The sequence below is a fragment of the Amblyraja radiata genome, chromosome 8, assembly GCF_010909765.2.
Source record: "Amblyraja radiata isolate CabotCenter1 chromosome 8, sAmbRad1.1.pri, whole genome shotgun sequence".
NCBI classification, from domain to species: Eukaryota; Metazoa; Chordata; class Chondrichthyes; order Rajiformes; family Rajidae; genus Amblyraja; species Amblyraja radiata.
Genome location: NC_045963.1, coordinates 46,392,066 through 46,413,012, shown reverse-complemented (window position 1 = coordinate 46,413,012; position 20,947 = coordinate 46,392,066). Strand labels below are relative to the sequence as shown.

General features: G+C 45.8%; 1 protein-coding gene across 1 annotated transcript; it reads left to right on the top strand.

Annotated features, from left to right (window-relative positions):
- Window positions 1–662: 662 nt before the first annotated feature.
- Window positions 663–19,179, top strand: eif4a3 (eukaryotic translation initiation factor 4A3). Its single transcript, XM_033025804.1, has 12 exons — window positions 663–847; window positions 6,038–6,110; window positions 6,196–6,262; window positions 6,686–6,748; window positions 8,939–9,071; window positions 11,264–11,344; window positions 12,009–12,150; window positions 13,844–13,982; window positions 14,732–14,847; window positions 14,946–15,053; window positions 16,462–16,589; window positions 18,867–19,179. The coding sequence occupies exons 1-12, from the start codon at window positions 703–705 to the stop codon at window positions 18,881–18,883; spliced, it is 1,212 nt and encodes a 403-aa protein (XP_032881695.1). The 5' UTR covers window positions 663–702; the 3' UTR covers window positions 18,884–19,179.
- The last annotated feature ends 1,768 nt before the right edge of the window (window positions 19,180–20,947 follow it).

Genomic DNA, 20,947 nt, shown 5'->3' with positions numbered 1-20,947 from the left:
CTACCTGTCCCGCTGTGTTACTCCAGTATTTTGTGTCTATCAAGAGAGTCAAGTGTGTAGAAAGGAACTGCAGATGTTGGTTTCTACCAAAGGTAGACACAAAATGCTGGAGTAACTCAGCGGGACAGGCAGCATCTCTGGAAAGAAGGAACAGGTGACATTTCGGATCGAGACCCTTCTTGATCTGGACATATTGCAATCTTCCCACCTCAAGTTGCGATGCTTTAGAAATCATGTTCTTTCCTCTTGGTTATAAAAAATAACTATTCTTGCTTGCATTCTTCTTAATGCTGCCGCGCTGTCAATATTTTGCAGTATTTCGTGTTCCCTCTGAGTCAAGCGAATCTAAAGACGAAAATCCCATCACCTGTCCATAACCACGTGCCCCTGTCCCTGTCAATCAGCCTTAGGACCGCCCTGCGATGACGCCAACACGCCGAGCACGTCCGGCCCCCTCGGTCACGTGATCACGCTTGCCTCGGGAGGTTGTGTCGGCTGCACGCAATGTATGTGTCCGGACGCATGCGCGGTGTGGGCCCGGGAGGCCAGTGCCGGCTCGCTGCGCATGCGTGTCGCGGTGGCTGGCTGATCTCGGCGCATGCGCGGTGTGGGCCCGGGAGGCCAGTGCCGGCTCGCTGCGCATGCGTGTCGCGGTGGCTGGCTGATCTCGGCGCATGCGCAGTGCGAGGCTGGTGTAGAGCGATGGCGGGCGTGGGGAGGAAGCGCGTCCTGAAGGAGGAGGACATCTCCAAGGTGGAGTTCGAGACCAGCGAGGAGGTGGACGTCACCCCCACCTTCGACACCATGGGGTTGCGGGAAGACCTGCTGCGGGGCATCTACGCCTACGGTGAGTGCGGCCGCGCCGGCCGGGGTCTGGGCCTGGGCTGTAGGCCGCTGTCGCAGCGCATCGTGCCGGGATCTCGGCTCCGGGGGCCGGCGCCTCGCCGGGGGGGGGCCGGGCTCGAACCTCGGCTCAGGGTCCCGGGGGCTTCAGCTCTGGACCAGGCCCTCGTGGGGAGCCTCGGACCCCGGGCCACTGTCTCTTGATGCTGGGGCCTGCGGTCTACATTGCTGGGCAGCCCCCGGTCCACGTACTGAATTATCGTTGGTGTCGGCTCAGTGGTATGAGATCAGGAGCTTTTAATGGTTCAATGGTTCGTTACCGACGTGCAGTGAAATTGTATTTTTTTGCGCACAGTTCAGTAAAGTATTGCTTCACCCAACCACAATCCCCGATTGGTACAAAACAATGACATTCTTACTTGCCAAAGCTTAATGGGCGGTCCCGATGAGTTACTCCAGCTTGTATCCATCTTCGGTTTAAACCGGCATCTGCAGTTCCTTCTTACATAATGTAAACACAATAACATGTGGATAAATATACAATGAAACATAGAAAATAGGTGCAGGAGTAGGCCATCCTGTACCTGCCTTCTCTCCATACCCCCTGATCCCTTTAGCCACAAGGGCCACATCTAACTCCCTCTTAAATATAGCCAATGAACTGGCCCCAACTACCTTCTGTGGCAGAGAATTCCAGATTCACCACTCTCTATGTGAAAAATTAATCAACAATACTAGGGAACCATAACAATTCAAAACTGGAGTCAGTAGTGAAACCAAAGACACAGTCCATGGTGTAGGGGGGGTTGCACGTAAGGTCACTGGGTCATAGGGCTTGACGCACAGTGCCGCGCAATCCATCTGGAAGACATCCATAACTTCCGGTATATGTTATTAATGCTAGAATCGCGTACTCTACTACAGGTTAAAAACCGCCAAAATGTTGAATTTTTGCGCTGAAAAAAAATGTGGAAGTTGGGGTAAGTGTGAGAGACATGTACACAACTTCAGAATTCCAAAAGTGAAGCGAAATGAAGGTAAAGAGAAGCGAGAGCTGAAGGGACAAAAACAGCTAAAGTGCTTGGTGAACATTGGCCGAGTAGATATCGGAATTGGAAATATTGGGAATTATCGCGTTTGCTCACTGCATTGCATCAACAGTAAGGTATTATTTGTGGTTTTTCTTGATTCCTTTGGTATCTAAAAAGTCTCAGAAGTGATAAATCTGGCTGTAAATTTTGCTTCAGAGGCGTTTTCATTTTGTATGTAAAAACCCAGTTGAGAACCATGGGCGATTTTAAATTTTACAGCCAGAATTATCACTTCTGAAACTTTTTAGATGCCAAAAGAATCAAAGCAAATGGCCAATGTTCGCCAAGCACTCTGGCTGCTGTTGTCCCTTCAGCTCTCGCTTCTATCTACCGTAATTTCTCCTCACTTTTGGAATTCTGAAGTAGGTTAAATGTCTCTCGCGCTTATCTGATTTCCATAATAATTTACAGCACAAAAATTGACAGTTTCGGCGGGTTTTAACTGGCCCGCTACGCTGGAAACAATGGTGTGCAGTTCATCGCGTGTACTCCACTTGGAGTAGCGTAGCAACAGCACGGGTCATGGGTCGTGACCCGACTGCCATGAAACCTCCCTATATCATAGTTGCTGAGGTTAGTTTTGAGCAGCGTTCAAGATCTTGAAGGTTGCTGGGAAGAAGCTGATCTTGAACCTGGTGGTCATGGTTTTCAGTCATACAGCACAGACACAGACCCCTCAGCTCAACTTGTCCATGCTTGCCAAGGTGCCCTTTCTTCACTAGTTCCACCTGCTAGTGTTTGACCCATACCCCTCAATTCTCCTACCCGTGGAAAACAAACATAGACTGTTTCATCGAACGCTTGCGATCGATATGCTGCTGGATTTCCAGGTTGCTAACCAAAGAGTTATTTCCCTTCTCGTTCCAACACCGACCTTGCTGTCCTGGGCCTCCTTATTTGCCCCAGTAAAGCCACACATAAACTGGGGGACAGCACCTCTTTCCACTTGGATAGCATACGACCCAATAGTATGAATATTGAATTCTCCAATTTCAAGTAGTGAAGATGGTTGTGAAAGATTGCAGCAGGATCCGGATCGAATGGCCATATGGGCTGAGGAATGGTTGATGGAATTTATAGTGATGCAAACCCGCTAACGGCGCTCTCAATACAAACCCTCCCGCACTGCCTCGGCGTGCGGGAGAGTTTGTATTGAAAGCGCCGTTAGCGGGTTTGTAAGCAGCGGCCGCTATCAGGGCGGGCGGGAGGAGGAGGAGATGGAGCCGCTGTTAGGGACCCGTCATTCGCTCCTACCCTTCCTCACCCCGCACCTAGTATCTTTCCCACGCAATACTGCCGTCACCGCCGACACAAAACGTCGCGTTCCTTTTCTCCAGAGATGCTGCCTGACCCGCGGAGTTATTCCAGTTTTTTGTGTCTGTCTTCGGTACAAACCAGTATCTGGTTGCCATGCCGGTCAAAATGGCTCGGTATTTAGGTTGCCCGGCGGCGCTTTGAGTGGTCAGTGGCACCCGGGCTACCGTTAATTTTGAGCCCTGTTTACAGAGTACTATGTTTACATATTCTGTTGTGCTGCTGCAAGTAAGGATTTCATTGTTCTAACTGGGATGTGAGAGAATAAAACACTCTTGACTCTTGACTTGGTCACTAATGTGTGGGATAGAACTAGTGTACGGGTGATCGATGGTCGGCATGGACTCGGTGGGCCGAAGGGCCTGTTTCCAAGCTGTATCTTTAAATTAAACTAAAACACTAAAACCAGAGGAAATCTAAAGAAGGGTCTCTACCCGAAATGTCGCCCAATTTCTTCTATCCAGAGATGCTGGCTGCTCCATGGAGTTCCCCCGCACAACTAAAGCATGGAATAGTCTTCACCCTACCATAATTATCCAACCAGAGGCAATTAAATTTAAGGTAGCTCTTTTTTCCCCAAAATCCTTTTTTGCTTAAGTCCAAGTCAAGAGAGTTTTATTGTCATGTGTCCCAGATAGGACAATTATATTCTTGCTTGCTGCAGCACAACAGAATATGTAAACATAATACAGAACAGGAGATAAAAGTTCAGTGTGTCTATATACCATAGACCCTATATACACACAATAAATAAACAGATAAAGTGCAATAGGCTGTTATTTTCAGAGTTTGGTGGTAGAGGGTCCACTCCAGTTTAAATTCCATTTGGAATATGTTTGGAGGACCAGGAAACCAAGAAGCAAGAGTTACTCCAGGGAGTTATTCCAGCTCCAGGGGGTGATTCTGTGTTGGTTTTCAGTGGTCGTGGCGAGGCGGCGACCGGACAGCAATGGTGGCCAGATCTCCCACAATGCAAAAGGAGGGAGAAAGTGCCCGGCACCGACCAGTTGCCGTGGCAGTGAGCATGTGCAGGACGGCCGATAATGTGCTGGCCGTGGTTGCGCGCGGGTGCAGGGGAGGGTGTGCAGGCCGTGGCAGTGCACATGTGCAAGGCGTCCGACTGCCAGCGGATGAGGAGCGGGCGGAGATCGGAGAACCGGCGGCCCGAACATGGATACGGATGGCGGAGAGTGACAGAGATAGAGAGGGGGGCCCGCTCAGAGTTGAACGATAGGTGTCCCGGGTGCGTACCAAGCCGGGCAAAATGGCACGGCTTTTAGGTTGCCCACCGGGACTTTAGGTGGCCGTTGGCACCCGGGCAACCGTTAATTTCGATCCCTGTAGATGCCCAGAGTCTTTTGCCCAGAGTAGGGGAATCGAGGACCAGAGGATTTAGGTTCAAGGTGAAGGAGAAAAGATTTAATAGGAATCCGAGGGGTAACTTTTACACACAACGGGTGGTGGCTGTATGGAACAAGCAGCCAGAGGAGTTAATTGAGGCTGGGACTATCCCATCGTTTAAGAAACATTTAGACAGGTACATGGATAGGACAGGTTTGGAGGGATATGGACCAAGCACAGCAAGTGGGACTAGTGTAGCTGGGACATTGTTGGCCGGTGTGGGCAAGTTGGGCCGAAGGGCCTGTTTCCACACTGTATCACTCTAGGGCTCTTAAGTAATACCCTCCCCAACTCAGTACACACACATCTCCCCCACTATCCCATAGCTTTTCTACCCTCTTCCCTTCCACTAATATTCCTCCCTCCTTTACATTTCACTCCTCCTCTTCACACCTTAGCTAACAACCTTTTGTCTCCTTGTCACTTACTCCACCCATCTGCCAATCACCCCACCACCTGTATCCACCTATAATTTGTCAAGCTTTGTCCTGTCTCCACCTCTCTTTTCCAGCTCTCTCCCCCTACTCCATTAGTTTGAAGAAGGGTCCCGAACCGAAACATCGCCTGTCCATTCTCGCCACGGTTGCTGGATGACTCGCTGAGTTCCTTCGGCATTTATTTTATTTTATTTTGTAAACATGCATCTGCAGTTTCTTGTGTCTTCATTGAATGATACCAAGATATGACCTGTGGTGTCACAGTCATCGAGGGAGCCTCCGTACAGACTTGACCATGGCACCCAAGTTCAGGGTGGAACCTGGGTTTTTGGATCTGAGGTAGCAGATCCATCACTGCACCATTGTGCTGCTTGTTCTCCAAACCCACTGTTGGTCACCAATGGGCCAACTCATCAGCCACTGAAGCTTGGCATGTTTAGCAGCAGGCTTAGATTACATGTAGACTGTGTCTTTGGTTGCAATACAGCCTATGGTTTGGCACTATTATAGTTTCCCAGTATTATGATTATTAATTTATGATAATGCTGATTATTGTGTATTATCTGTGTATTGTTGCATTAATGGGCCTGTTAAGCTTCAAGTAAGAATTTCATTGTTCTGTTACCAGTACCTATGATGGTTAAACACACTTGACGTACCAGAAATTCTTATCTTAATATGTGGCTCAAAGGTGGGCGGGTATGAATTTAATAATGTTATCCCTCACATCTACTAATAAGTTAATCCTCACCTCTGTAGTGGTTGTTATAAAATAACAGTTTGCCCTGAGTGTGCTGTTGATACTTTATCATCACATGTACCTAGTTGCTATTAGTGACGTACACCCTTTTCCCTCCCTTGCACCACAGAAAACACGTGTCGTATTTTATTGCAAAATGATTTTATGAGAATTGTCCAGTGTAATATAAAACAATGTTTTTCTGCTTGTAGGCTTTGAGAAGCCATCGGCTATTCAGCAAAGGGCCATTAAGCAAATAATTAAAGGAAGAGATGTCATTGCTCAGTAAGTATCTCTCGCTCAAGTTGTGTAACTACACATTGTTCAGATTGATGTGTTGATATTTAATCTGTTGATATTTTCTCCCCAGATCCCAGTCCGGAACAGGGAAGACAGCAACTTTCTGTGTGTCAGTGTTACAATGCCTGGACATTCAGGTAAGGCACCTAATAGTAGAAACAAGTAATTGTGGATACTGTTTTACCAAGATTAGACACAAAATGCTGAAATAACTCAGCGGGCCAGGCAGCATCTCTGGAGAACATGGATAGGTGACGTTTTGGATTGGGTTGAAGAAGCGCCCCGACTCGAAATGTTACCTATCCCTGTTCTCCAGAGATGTTGCCTGACCTGCTGACTTACTCCAGCACTATGTGTCTTTCCTTAATACACACTAATAGCTGGATTTAACTATATTTTTAGTAAACCAATTATATTTCAAAATTGCGTACAGGGAATAATTAAGGATATGACTTGCTAAGATTTATTTCAGTAGTAATGTGGGATTAATAAGGGCCATTTTGCAGTTCATAGTGGAATGTTGATTGCTTCTCTCTTTAAAGCACTTTTTTTCAACCTAGGTTCGTGAGACCCAGGCTCTCATACTGGCGCCAACACGGGAGCTGGCAGGGCAGATACAGAAGGTAAGGACTCCAGTTTTTACAAGGCAGGCTTTCTTCAAAAGTCAAGAGTGTTTTATTGTCATATGTCCCAGGTAGAACAATGAAATTCTTACTTGCTGCAGCGCAACAGAATATGCAAACATAGTATGATATGACAAAAGAGAGAGGGAAAAGAAAAGCTCAGTGTGTGTGTGCATACACACATACTCACAACATACCCATATACATACACACACACACACCTCAAAAAACAAACAAAATAGTGCAACAATAATAATGATAGTCTATTGTAGTTCAGAGCCTATATGAGGCTGTAGTATTTAATAGCCTGATGGCTGTAGGGAAGAAGCTGTTCCTGAACCTAAACGTTAAGGTTTTCAGGCTCCTGTACCTTCTTCCCGATGGCAATGGTGAAATGAGTATAAGGCCAGGATGGTGTGGGTCTCTGATGATGCTGGCTGCCTTTTTGAGGCAGCGACTCCGATAAATCCCTTTGATGGTGGGGAAGTCAGAGCCGGTGATGGACTGGGCAGTGTTCACCACTTTTTGCCATAAAACAACGTGAAATATTTCTTCTTCTTTTGTGTGGCGTGCACAGCCTAAAGTTGTAGGACAACTTGTTCTATTTGATCTTCTGGTTGTGCACGTCGAGTTGATTACATTAGTCGAAATGATCAGCCGAGTTGGATGATCAGCCATGATCATATTGAATGGCGGTGCAGGCTCGAGGGGCCGAATGACCTACTCCGTCACCTATTTTCTATGTTTCTATGAAACAGGGCGGACCACGTGAAGGTTGCAATCTTCCACCCTGTGAAATATTTGATTTCTTCCTACACAGTCCCTGTAACTGGGTGCTCCGCTTCGCTCCCACGTGTTTGTTGGTTAATTGGCTTCTGTAAATTGCCCCTTAGTGTGTAGGAAGTGGATGTGAAAATGGGATTACAGAACTAGTGTGACCGGGTGATCGATGGTCAGCATGGACTCAGTGGGCTGAAGGGCCTGTTTCCATGCTGTATGTTTCAATCAATATAACTGGAGGCTCAGTGACGGATTACGTTCTAGATGAACGGAAGCATTTTGAGAAGCTGCTCATCTGATAGCTTTCACTAAGAATCATTGTGCATTGTCATGGTGTCTTGTTAAACATGATTGAACTGACATCTACCTATCTAGACTTAAGAGGTGTCTTTAAAAGCAAAGCGCAAGTAAGATATCACAACATATCTAGTGAGTAATTAACACCTTAATTCTTAAATTGGAAATTGGAAGTAATGACCCTGCCAACCAATGTCTGTTCATATCTTCAGATAGCTTCCATTCATATAATATCTTCCAAAATCTCCAAGATGTCCGAATGAGATCAGGATGGATTACTTTATGCTGTAAGCTGGTTGGGGTACGTAGAGAGCAGTCTTGCTCTTCCCTGCAATATTCCTAAGATCTAGACATGAGGAACTGCAGATACAGGTTACAAAAAGTGCTGGTAGACAAAAATGCTGGAGAAACTCAGCGGGTGAGGCAACATCTATGGAGCGAAGGAGTCGGTGACGTTTCGGGTCGAGACCCTTCTTCAGACCGTCGCTCCATAGATGCTGCCTCACCCGCTGAGTTTCTCCAGCATTTTTGTCTACCTTCGATTTTTCCAGCATCTGCAGTTCTTTCTTAAACAAAAAGTGCTGGTGTAACTCAGCTGATCGGACAGCACTTTGGATTGAGATCCTGTCTGAAGAAGGGTCCCGACCAAAAACATCACCTATCCATGTTCACCAGAGATGTTGCCGAACCCGCTAAGTTACTCCGACACTTTGTGTCCTTTTTTTTATTCCTAAGATCTGCCATTCCTCATTCTTACTATTTAAAGCTTTGTGGAAGTTTTCTGGAATCGGATGAGGAAGACAATCCGCACTTTGTGAATCTCAACTTTCTCAATATCTTAATTAGCAACTTTTTAAGATACTGTGCCATTTCAGTGTGTTGTGTGTGCGTTGGTCACCTCCCTCGCTCTGGCTGACTACATCAACCTACTGTGTGTGTGTATTGGTGAGGTACCCTCACCCTCGGTGACTACATGAACGTGCAGTGTGTATGTTGGTCATGTACCCTCGCTCTGGGTGAATACATGAACCTACTGTGTGTGTGTATGTTGGTCATGTACCCTCGCTCCGGGTGAATACATGAACCTACTGTGTGTGTGTGTGTGTTGGTCAGGTGCTGCTCGCCCTCGGTGACTACATGAACGTACAGTGCCACGCTTGTATCGGAGGGACCAACGTTGGAGAAGATATCCGGAAGTTGGACTACGGGCAGCATGTAGTTGCTGGGACTCCGGGCCGTGTATTCGGTAAGGAACCCGTTTTAGCCATTTATTTTTAATCATCACACATTTAATTCCTTTTAAACAAGTTTGCCGGTCTGCATTTTAACCTTAATACCTTAACTAGGTAAATACTGTATTTACCCCTTGCACATGGTCAGTTTTGGCAATCTCAATGAATCACTCCAGTATTTTCCCACCCTTCTCCATGGTGCAAGTATTAAATACAAGAGCACATAGCTTTGAGGTAAGAGGGGCAAAGTTTAAAGATGTGTGGGGCAAGATTTTTATATGGCGGGGGCCGGGAACACACTGCTGGGTGGTGGTGGTGGTGAAGCCAGATACAATAGTGTTTAAAAGGCTTTTAGATACAGTGCATTCAGAAAGTATTCAGACCCCTTCACTTTTTCCACATTTTGTTACGTTACAGCCTTATTTTAGAATGTATTAAATTCTTTTTTTTTGTCGTTAACCTACACACAATACCCCAGAATGAAGAATCGAGAAGTTTAGAAATGTTTGCAAAGTAATTAAAGAGAAATAACTGAAATATCACATTTACGTAAGTATTCTGACCCTTTGCGGTGACACTCAAAATTGAGCTTAGGTTCATCCTGTTTCCTTTGATTATCCTTGAGATGTTTGTACAACTTGATTGGAGTCCACCAGTGGTAAATTCAATTGATTGGACATGATTTGGAAAGGCACACACCTGTCTATATAAGGTCCCACAGTTGACTGCATGTCAGAGCAAAAACCAAGTAATGACAACGAAGGAATTGTCCGCAGACCTCCGAGACAGGATTGTGTCAAGACACAGATCTGGGGAAGGGTATAAAACAATTTCTGCAGCATTGCAGGTCCCGAAGAGTACAGTGGCCTCCGTCATTCTTAAATGGAAGAACTTTGGTACCACCAGGACTCTTCATAGAGCTGGTCGCCCGGCCAAACTGAGCAAACGGAGGTGACAGGGAAGTGACCAAGAACCCGATGGCCACTCTGACAGAACTCCAGAATTCCTCTTTGGAGATGGGAGAACCTTCCAGAAGCACAACTATATCTGCAGCACTCCACCAATCAGGCCTTTATGGCAGAGTGGCCAGACGGAAGCCACTCCTCAGTAAAAGGCACATGACAGCCCGCTTGGAGTTTGCCAAAAGGCACCTAAAGGACTCTCAGACCATGAGAAACAAGATTCTCTGGTCTGATGAAACCAAGATTGGCCTGAATGCCAAGCATCGCTTCTGGAGGACAACAAGCACTGCTCATCACGTGAAGCATGGTGGTGGCAGCATCATGCTGTGGGGATGTTTTTCAGTGGCAGGAACTGGGAGACTAGTCAGGATCAAGGGAAAGATGAACGGAGCAAAGTGCAGAGAGATCCTTGATGAAAACCTGCTCCAGAGCGTGCAGGACCTCAGACTGGGGCGGAGGTTCACCTTCCAACAGGACAACGTCCCTAAGCACACAGCCAAGACAACACAGGAGTGGCTTCATGACAAGTCTCTGAATGTCCTTGAGTGGCCCAGCTAGAGCCCGGACTTGAACCCGATCGAACATCTCTGGAGATAGAAAATAGCTGTGCATTGATGTTCCCCATCCAACCTGACAGAGCTTGAGAGGATCTGCAGAGAAGAATGGGAGAAATTACCCAAATACAGGTGTGCCAAGCTTGTAGCATCATACCCAAGAAGACTTGAGGCTGTTATCGCTGCCAAAGGTGCCTCAACAAAGTACTGAGTAAAGGGTCTGAATACTTATGTAAATGTGATATTTCAGTTATTTCTTTTTAATTACTTTGCAAAAATTTCTAAGCACTTGTTTTTGCTTTTTTATTATGGGGTATTGTGGCTAGATTGATGATTAAAAAAATGAATGTAATCCATTTTAGAATAAGACTGTAATGTAACAAAATGTGGAAAAAGTGAAGGGGTCTGAATACTTTCTGAATGCACATGGACCTGCAGGGAATGGAAGGATATGGATCATGTGCAGACAAAGGAGATTAGTTTAACTTGGCCTGAAGTTCAGCACAGACATTGTGGGCTGAAGGGCCTGGTACTGTGCTGTACTGTTCTATGTTCTTATCAAATGACAGGAGCAGGCCGGCAGTCTTCCAAGACTTTAACCTTTGCTGAGCTTCTACTCCAAACTGCATGACTGACAATAACTTCAGAGGTCACATGGAAGGGACTTTAATTGTAGGTTTTATTTCACAGATATGATACGGAGACGGAGTTTGAGGACTCGTGCCATCAAAATGTTGGTTCTGGATGAAGCAGATGAGATGCTGAACAAAGGTAACTGCTCGCTAAATTCTGCGACCAGGTTCAATCAGTGTGTAGAAGTATTCCTTTCGGTGAAGAAGTAGAAGAGGTGTTACAGCTAAAGCTTTTACATTTTTAACGGAAATCTGGAGGATGATCATGAGGAAATATTTTACAACATCTGGGGGAGGGGGTAGAAACCAGACCATGGGGCATCGCTTACAAATTTGTGTCAAGATCAGGAAATGCAGAATCAGCTGGCTCTACGAAGACACAAGGAACTGCAGATGGCTGATGTTTCAGGTCGGGGCCCTTCTTCAGACTGATGGTTAGGGTTAGATGAAGAAGGGTTCTGACCAGAAACGTCATCTGTACATTGCCTCCACAGATGCTGCCTGACCCGCTGAGTTCCTCCAGCTCAGTAATTTTATATATTGTACCTGAAACAAGTAGTGGAATTGCAGAGAAATTGTAAGCAGTATGGCTTCCCATTTTCCATCGTCTGACCAGTTGTTTCACGAGTCCTAAGACTAAAACTGTTTGAATCGTTGTTTTAAATCAACACATCTGTGGAAGGCTACTGATTTAGTGCTGAATTGTGACTGTGACTAGCGTCAAGGATTGTATTTGAGATGCGGTGTGGGCGGTGGGTGTTGTGTGTCTGACGGCACCATGTAGCTTGGTTTCCCACCTGCAGGTTTTAAGGAGCAGATCTATGACGTGTACAGGTACTTGCCGCCGGCCACGCAGGTGATTCTCATCAGCGCCACCCTTCCCCACGAGATCCTGGAAATGACCAACAAGTTCATGACCGACCCCATCCGAATCTTGGTCAAACGGTACGTGTCTCCCTGTTTGCCTCAGAAGCTCATAGTGTTGTTTGTGTCATTTCAACATAGGGAGAGGTTGGATAGGCTGAGACTTTTTCCTTTGGAATGTAGGAGGCTGGGAGGTGGCCTGATTGAGGTGTACGGGACAACCTTTAATTGGACTTTACAGCAATTTATCTTGCACTAAATGTTATTCCCTTTATCCTGTATCTGTGCACTGTGGACAGTTTGATGGTAATTATGTATAGTCTTTCCACTGACTGGATAGCATGCAACAATACAGCTTTTCACTGTACTTTGGTACACATGAGAATAAACCAGACTAAACTGAACTGATAAACGAAACCAAAAAAAAAATCAGCTGTTCAGGCACTAAGTGGTGGCATTATTCCCAAAGTCTGTTTTGGTTCCATTTAAGCATGAAAAGATGCAGAGAAGATTTACAAGGACAGGCTAGGACTTTATTCCTAGGAGGAAGGCTGAGGGGTGATCTTACAGAGATGTATAAAATCATGAAGGAAATAGATAGGATCAATGCACAGCCTTTTTTTCCAGGGTGGGGGAATCAAGAACCAGAGGACGTGGGTTTAATGTGAGAGGGGAAAGATTTAATAGGAACCTGAGGAGCAACTTTTTCCACACAGACTGGTGGGCATATGGAATGAGCTGCCAGAGAAGTGGAAGCAGTCTGAAAAAGAGCCCCCAACTCGAAAAGCCACCTATTCCTTTTCTCCAGAGATGCTGCCTGGCCCACTGAGTTACTTCAGAACTTTGTGTCTATATGCCAGAAGAGGTAGTTTAGGCAGGTACTAAAACGGCATTCAAAATACACTTGGACAGGTACATGGTTAGCAAAGGTTAGAGGGATATGGGCCAAACAAGGGCAGATGGGACTAGTGTAGATGTGGTATCTTGGTCGGTATGGACCTCTCAAAGCCCAGTCTGCCAACCTACCTTGTTGCAGCTTTTGCACTTTTTGTTTTCTCAGTAGCATAAAACTATATTCTGCACTGTTTCCTCTCTCTTCATACTCGTATGGTTTGTTTTACCTGTATTGCAAGCAGAACAGGGTTTCACACTTTGACTCTCTGACTCTATTTACATTCTGACAGATCCGTTTCCCATTTTGTTCTCTTGATGCTTTGGGGTTAGTATTGTAGAAATAGAAATATAGACATTTCATATATATGATTGTATGCAAAGTATTACTGGTATTGAAGAGGTTTTACACTAGCAGACTGACCTGTAGATCAGAAATTGACCTATTTCCAATGATAGCTTAAAATGTATTCACAGGGACAATTCAGATGCCTGCTGTTTTAGGATTAGGTTTATTATTGTCGCATGCACCAAAGTTTTGCATGCTCTCCAAATTGAGTTCAAACTCAAGTACAATAGGTAGAGCAAAGGGGAAGATACAGAGTGCAGAATATAGTTGTCAGCATTGTAACACACCAGTTCCAGAGACAAAGTCCAATGTCCGCAATGGGGTAGAGGAGAATCGGATGGTGACCATGCTTATGGAAGAACTGTTCAGAAGCCTGATAACAGGGGAAGGAGTTATTCCTGACCCTGGTGGTGCGAGTTTTCAAGCTTCTGAACCTTCCGCCGGCAAGAAGGAATGGCCGGTGTGGGTCTAGTTTAAATGGGGGCTTCTTGATCGGCATGGACGAGTTTTAATGTGACTATGTTTTGCCCGCAGTGATGAGTTGACCTTGGAAGGAATCAAACAGTTCTTTGTGGCAGTTGAAAGGGAGGAGTGGAAATTTGATACCCTGTGCGATCTTTACGACACGCTGACCATTACCCAGGCTGTCATCTTCTGCAACACCAAGCGGAAGGTACAGGAACGTTCCTTCTCCACCACTGCGGAATTATACATTGTAGCCACAGCTTATCATCAATTCCTTTTACGCATTTTGAAAATGAGAAACAACATATTTTTGATTCATCTCAAGGGCACACAGGAAGTAAACACTATTGCCTCTCAGATCTGTATTTATTATGATCGCCAGCATGGACTCTGGAATTTGTTTGTTCCCTGTCACAATATAACAGGAAGAAGTCACACAGCACAGAAACAGGCCCTTTGACCCAACTCGTCCATGCCAATCAACTTGCTCCATTCGTGTCAGTCCCATTTGCATGCAGTTGGATCCATGTCCCTCTAAACCTTCCCTATTCATGTAGCCGCCCAAATGTCTTTTTATGCTGTTATAGTTCCTGCTTCAACTATCCTCTGGTAGTCATTCCATACGCCCACCACATTGTGAGTGAAAAGGTTGCCCCTTGGGTTTCTCTTAAATCTTCCCCCATCACCTCAAACCTATGTCCTCTGGTTCTTCATTTCCCTACTCTGCATTAAAGACATTCAGAGGTCGCGATCGGCCGCCTCACCAGGCCTAGGCGCTACATTTTCGGGGGGGGTGGGGGAAGGTTGTCTGGATTAACGGAGGGCACACCACCAGTTGCTGGAAAATTGAGGGTGGACCTGTATTTTGCTTGCAAGTGCTCATTGGGGTTCAGAATTGCCCGGCTCAAAGCGAAGGTAAACAGCCAGCTGTTTTCAGTGGCCGTGTCTTTACCGCAGGTCGACTGGCTGACTGAGAAAATGCGAGAGGCCAACTTCACGGTGTCCTCCATGCACGGCGACATGCCGCAGAAGGAAAGGGAGTCCATCATGAAGGAGTTCCGCTCTGGTGCCAGGTGGGTAATGCAGAGGGTTCCCACCCCTCGGCTAGCAATTTCCAGTGCCTGAGATGGTGTACAGCTACTGCCTGTGTCCTCTCCTCTCTGTTTTCCAGCCGGGTGCTCATTTCCACAGACGTCTGGGCCAGAGGGTTGGACGTTCCCCAGGTGTCGCTGATCATAAACTACGACCTACCCAACAACAGAGAGCTCTACATCCACAGGTAATCGCCAGGGGCTGCACTGCGCCGAGCCTCACAACGCCACAAGCCCATGGTCTTCATGGTCCTGGTTCTCTTTATAATCCAGTTCATGTGTGAAGTTGCATCAGGTTCGTAGAGCAGTACTGCATAAAAACAGGGTATTTGGCCCACCTTGTCCATGCCAACCAAGTTGGCACACTGGGCTCAGCCCATTTGCCTGTATATGGTTTATAAACCTGTCCTGACAATATATCTGTTCAAATGTCTTAAAAGTCCGAATTATTTTCGCTTATAGCTTCCTCTGGCAGCACATTCCAATAAGGACTACCCTCTAAGTGGAAAAAGTTGCCCATGAAGTCCCTCTTAAATCTCTTCCCTCTCACCATAAGCCTGTGGCTCTAGTTTTAGAATCTTCTATCCTGGGAAAAAGGCTGATGATGATGATATCCATGCCCCTCATGATCTTATAAACCTCAATAAGATCACCCCTCAGCCTCCTACGCTTCAACGAAAAAAGTCCCAGTCTATCCTACCTCTCCCATTAACTCAAGCCCAGGTAACGTCCGGGTGAATCTCTTGTGCTCCCTTTCCAACTTGACGGCATCCTTCCTGTAGCTGGGTGACCAGGACTTCACACGGTGCTCCTGGTGTGGTCTCACCAACCACTTGTACCGCAGCATCACAATCTCCTGCCACGATGCTTATGTTGAAATTCAGAGTATCCAAGCACCACCTGATAATTATTTCCCTGGTTGTGTGTTTCAAACAATCTGTATTTACAGCCAATTTATTTTAAAGAAATACTGTATTAAAATACAAAGTAAGTAAACGACTTGACTGAAGATAAAACATTCAAGTTTGAGAATGTTGCCAGGACTCGAGGACCTGAGCTATAGGGAGTGGTTGAGCAGACTAGGTTTTTATACCTTGGAGTGTAGGAGGCTGAAGGGTGATGTTATAGAGGTGTGTAAAATCATGAAGGGAATAGGTTGGGTAAATGTCTTTTTTTGGGGGGTAGGGGAATCAAGAACCAGACGACATAAGTTCAAGGGAAAGGGTTTAATAGAAATCTGAGAGGCAACTTTTTCCACACAGAGGGTTGTGGGCATATGGAATGAGCTGCCAGAGGAGGTAGTTGAAGCAGGTACTATAATAACATTTAAAAGACTTTTGGATAGGTACATGGATAGGAAAGGTTTAGCGGGATGTGGGCCAAATGCGGGCAGGTGGGACTAACCAAAGGGCATGTTTCCATGCTGTATTGTTCTGTGTTGGGAAATGCTAAGAGATCAGAGGAGTGTTTATTGTAACAATCAGCTTTACTTGGAGAATGTCCCTGCATGCAGCCTCAGTGGGGGGGTGGAGGGGTTGACATCTCTCCCTCCCCCATCCCTCCAGCACTGGCCCATGCTGTTTCTTTCTGTTGCAGGATCGGCCGATCTGGTCGTTACGGCCGCAAAGGCGTGGCCATCAACTTTGTGAAGAACGACGACATCCGTATTCTGCGGGATATTGAACAGTACTACTCCACGCAGATCGATGAGATGCCCATGAACGGTGAGCCCTGGTCACAATCCCTCACGGCTGGCTGTCTGTCAGACAGAGGCTGGGCAAGGCTGGAGTCACAGTTACAGACACACAAGGAGTCGCAGATGCTGGAGTCATAGTTATTGGGCAAATTGTCAACCAACGGCTAGCAACTGAACTGTTTTATCAGCACTAATAATAAATTAATGGCATCAATAGTAAACTGGGATCCGTTAGCTTGCACTAAATTCCCCATTGAACATGGCCTGTGGAATACAAGCACCAGACCATGGGAGGCCTTGGGTAGTGTTGATACATCATAGAACAGTACAGAAACAGGCCCTTCAGCCCACAAAAGTCTTAAACGCCACTATCATATCTGCCTCCACCACCCCCTGTCAGTTAAAAAAGACTTTGCCTGCGCACCTGCTTTAAACTGTGCCCCTCTCATCATACAGCTATTCCCTCTGAACTTTGATATTTCCATCTAGGGAAATGGTTCTGACTGGTTGTTTTACCATTGTCAATTTCAGTCAGAACGAGCGATGCTCACTGTATTATGCTCCTAACTGAGCTGATAAAATGCAAGGACAAACACGGGTGACAGTACCCCTTGATGTTCATAATGATAATCATAATCATGCTTTATTAGCCAAGTACGTTTTGCAGCATGCGAGGAATTTGATTTGCCATACAGTCATACCAATAAAAAGCAACAAGACACTCTAAATCAATTTTAACATAAACATCCACCACAGTGACTCCTCCATATTCCTCACTGTGATGGAAGGTGAAAAAAAAGTTCAATCTCTTTCCTTCTTTGTTCTCCCGCGATCGGAGGCCTCGAGCCTTCCGTTGACAGGGAAGATCTTGGCTCCTGTAGCCTGGCGTTCAGGCCCTCCGTGTCAAGTCAATTAAGCTCCCGCATCGGGGGGATCTCAGCTCCCCGCGCCGGGCGATCGGACCCCGGGTTGGGGCTGGTCGAACCTCATGCGAACGTCCCGACATAAATCTCTACCCGAGACTGCGAGCTCCTCGATGTTGAAATCCAATGGCACGTCGATCCCAGGCAAGGGATCGCAGGCTCCGATGGTAAGTCCACGGCCCTGCGATGGGGCTCAATGTCAGTCTCGAGCAAGGCCTCCAGCTCCATGATGTTAGGCCGCAGAGCGACCGGAGATACGATCCGGAAAATCGCATCTCCGGCAGGGAAGAGATTGAAAAAAAGTTTCCCCCGACCCACCCCCCACATAAAATACACCAGGGAACATTAACACAAACTTTTAAAAACGCATTAAAAATAACAAAAAAGACGGACAGACCATTGGTGAGGCTGCCATCGCTGTCAGTGCCACCGGGTGGCGCCGCCAGTTACCTTTTACCCACTTGCACCGTATTAAGCCATAAATAATGTTAAGTCTAGAAGGAGTGAATCCTTCGACCTTCTTCTGACACTTTGGTTGATATAATTTTGCTTCTACTTCACTTCCCTGTAACTTCTGCTCTTGGAATCCACAAATCATTCTATCTATCGTTTACCTTCCACAGCTCCCTAGGATGAAGAATTCCAAAGATTCACTGCACTCCTCCTCAACTCTGTTTGAAATGTAACATCCTCACCACATTCACCCAGTCAAGTTCCCTCTGAGTCTTGAGGTTCAAAATAATCACTTATCGTTCCACAAAACTCCACCGTGTATAAGCTGAACCTTTCATCTGCCAGTGTCTTCATCCAGGGATCCTTTGAGATAACTTTAATGCAAGTCAATCCCTCAGTGAATAAAATTTGGGTGGCACAGTGGTAGAGGTGCTGCCTTACAGCGCCAGAGACCCGGGTTCGATCCTGACTACCTGACTATATTGTCCCTAGTGTGTATGATACTGTTAGTGTACGGGGTGATCACCGGTCGGCGCGGACTCAGTGGGACGAAGGGCCTGTTCCCACTCTGTATCTTTGAAGTCTAAAGTAAAGCTAAATGCACAGAACTGCAGATGCTAGTTCACAAAAAAAGACAAAGTGCTGGAATAACTTAGTGGGTCAGACAGCACCTGTGAAGGGAATGAATAGGCTGCTCTATGTTCTCCAATGATGCTGCCTGACCTGCTAAGTTACTCCAGCACGTTGTGCCCTTGTTTAAAGTTGAAGGCTATATGTTAATACAGTGAAGGCTCCAGTTTTCTTTGGAGGCATTTTTCAGAAGATATTAAGTTTTATGCCGCAGATTTTGAATGGAATGTGTTGGTCGAGTTCAGATTATGCCAAATTAACATGAATATGTTAACATTCTCTATTTGTTTCTTTTCCAGTTGCTGATCTTATATAAGGGGAATGGAAAGAGCAGAGGGTCTGAATGACCAACGGATCGCATTTCTTTCGCTTCTGTAGAACAACCACTGGATGCTGTAGATCCAAAGAAATTCTTCTGTTTTTCACACCTGATGTTGGTTTCAGTACCCCCTCATTTTGTAAAGTAATGTTTTTGGTTTCTTTTGTACGCAAGGGATTGCTTGGATTTTCTTTTACGACATTGGTAAATGCATTTTAGTATTGAATCTGCAACTGTAACACTGTTTGTGGATACCATTTAACCATTAAAGTTTGGTATCAATTTTCCTTCAATTCTCATCTAAAATGCAGGATATTTAGTGTAATTTAGAGACACAGCATGGAAATGGGCTTTATGGCCTACAGTCCGTGAAAATACCATCGATCACCTGTTCATACTAGTTCTATGTTATTCCACATTCTCATCCACTCACTACACACTAGGGGTAGTTTACTGAGGCCAATTGACCTACAAACTCGCATGTCTTTGGGATGTGGGAGAACACCCACGCTGTCACAGTGAGAAGGTGCAAGCTCCAGACAGACAGCACCTGAGGTTGGGATCGAACCCGGGTCTCTGGCGCTGAGGCAGAGGCTCTACCCGCAGCTCCATATTGTCTCCCTCACTGGTTTTCTCGGTGACTACCTAGAGTCATTAAGGTGTACAGGACAGAATCAAGGGTTACAGTGGGAAGGGGGGAGAATGAGAGGGAAAGATAGAGTGATCGAATGGCAGAGTAGACTCTGGGCCAAATGGTCTCATTCAGCTGCTGCCTCATGGTCTTGTCAGTCAAAAGATGTTGACCCCCCATGAGAAGTGTATGTGACTGACAAAATCAGCTGCAGGATCGAAGAATTGCAATTCTAACTTTATTTAGAGGTTTTAATTTTTGAGATTCTCGTGAGCTTGCAGAAATTGGGACGTCCATAATGTTTGGGACAAAGACCCATCATTTATTTATTTGCCTCTGCCCTCCACAATTTGAGATTTGTAATAGTAAAAAACCACATGTGGTTAAAGTGCACATTGTCAGATTTTAATAAAGCCATTTTTATACATTTTGGTTTCACCATGTAGAAATTACAGCAGTGTTTGCACATGGTCCCCCCATTTCAGGGCACCATGATGTTTGGGACACAGCAATGTCATGTAAATGAAAGTAGTCATGTTTAGTATTTTGTTGCATTCCTTTGCATGCAATGGCTGAAGTCTGCGATTCATGGACATCACCAGTTGCTGGGTGTCTTCTTTGGTGATGCTCTGCCAGGTCTGTATTGCAGCCATCTTTAGCTTATGCTTGTTTTGGGGGCTAGTCCCCTTCAGTTTTCTCTTCAGCATATAAAAGGCATGCTCAATTGGGTTCAGATCAGGTGATTGACTTGACCATTTTTTAGCTTTGAAAAACTCCTTTGTTGTTTTAACAGTATGTTTGGGATCATTGTCTTGCTGTAGAATGAACTGCCGGCCAATGAGTTTTGGGACATTTGTTTGAACTTGAGCAGATAGGATGTGTCTATACACTTCAGAATTCATTATGCTACTACCATCAGCAGTTGTATCATCAATGAGGATAAGTGAGCCAGTACCTTCAGCGGCCATACATGCCCAGGCCATTACACCCCCACCATCTTGTTTCACAGATGAGGTGGTATGCTTTGGATCTTGGGCAGTTCCTTCTCTCCTCCATACTTTTGGATGGCTCTTGCCATCACTCTGATATAAGTTCATCTTCGTCTCATCTGACCACAAGACATTTTTCAAGAATTGTGGTTGCTCTTTTAAGTGCTTCTTGGCAAATTGTAACCTGGCCATCCTATTTTTGCGGCTAACCAGTGGTTTGCATCTTGCAGTGTAGCCTCTGTATTTCTGTTCATGAAGTTTTCTGCGGACCGTGGTCATTGACAAATCCACACCTGACTCCTGAAGAGTATCTGATCTGTCGGACAGGTGTTTGGAGATTTGTCTTTATTATGGAGAGAATTATTCTGTCATCAGCTGTGGAGGTCTTCCTTGGCCTTCCAGTCCCTTTGCGATTAGTAAGCTCACCAGTGCTCTCTTTCT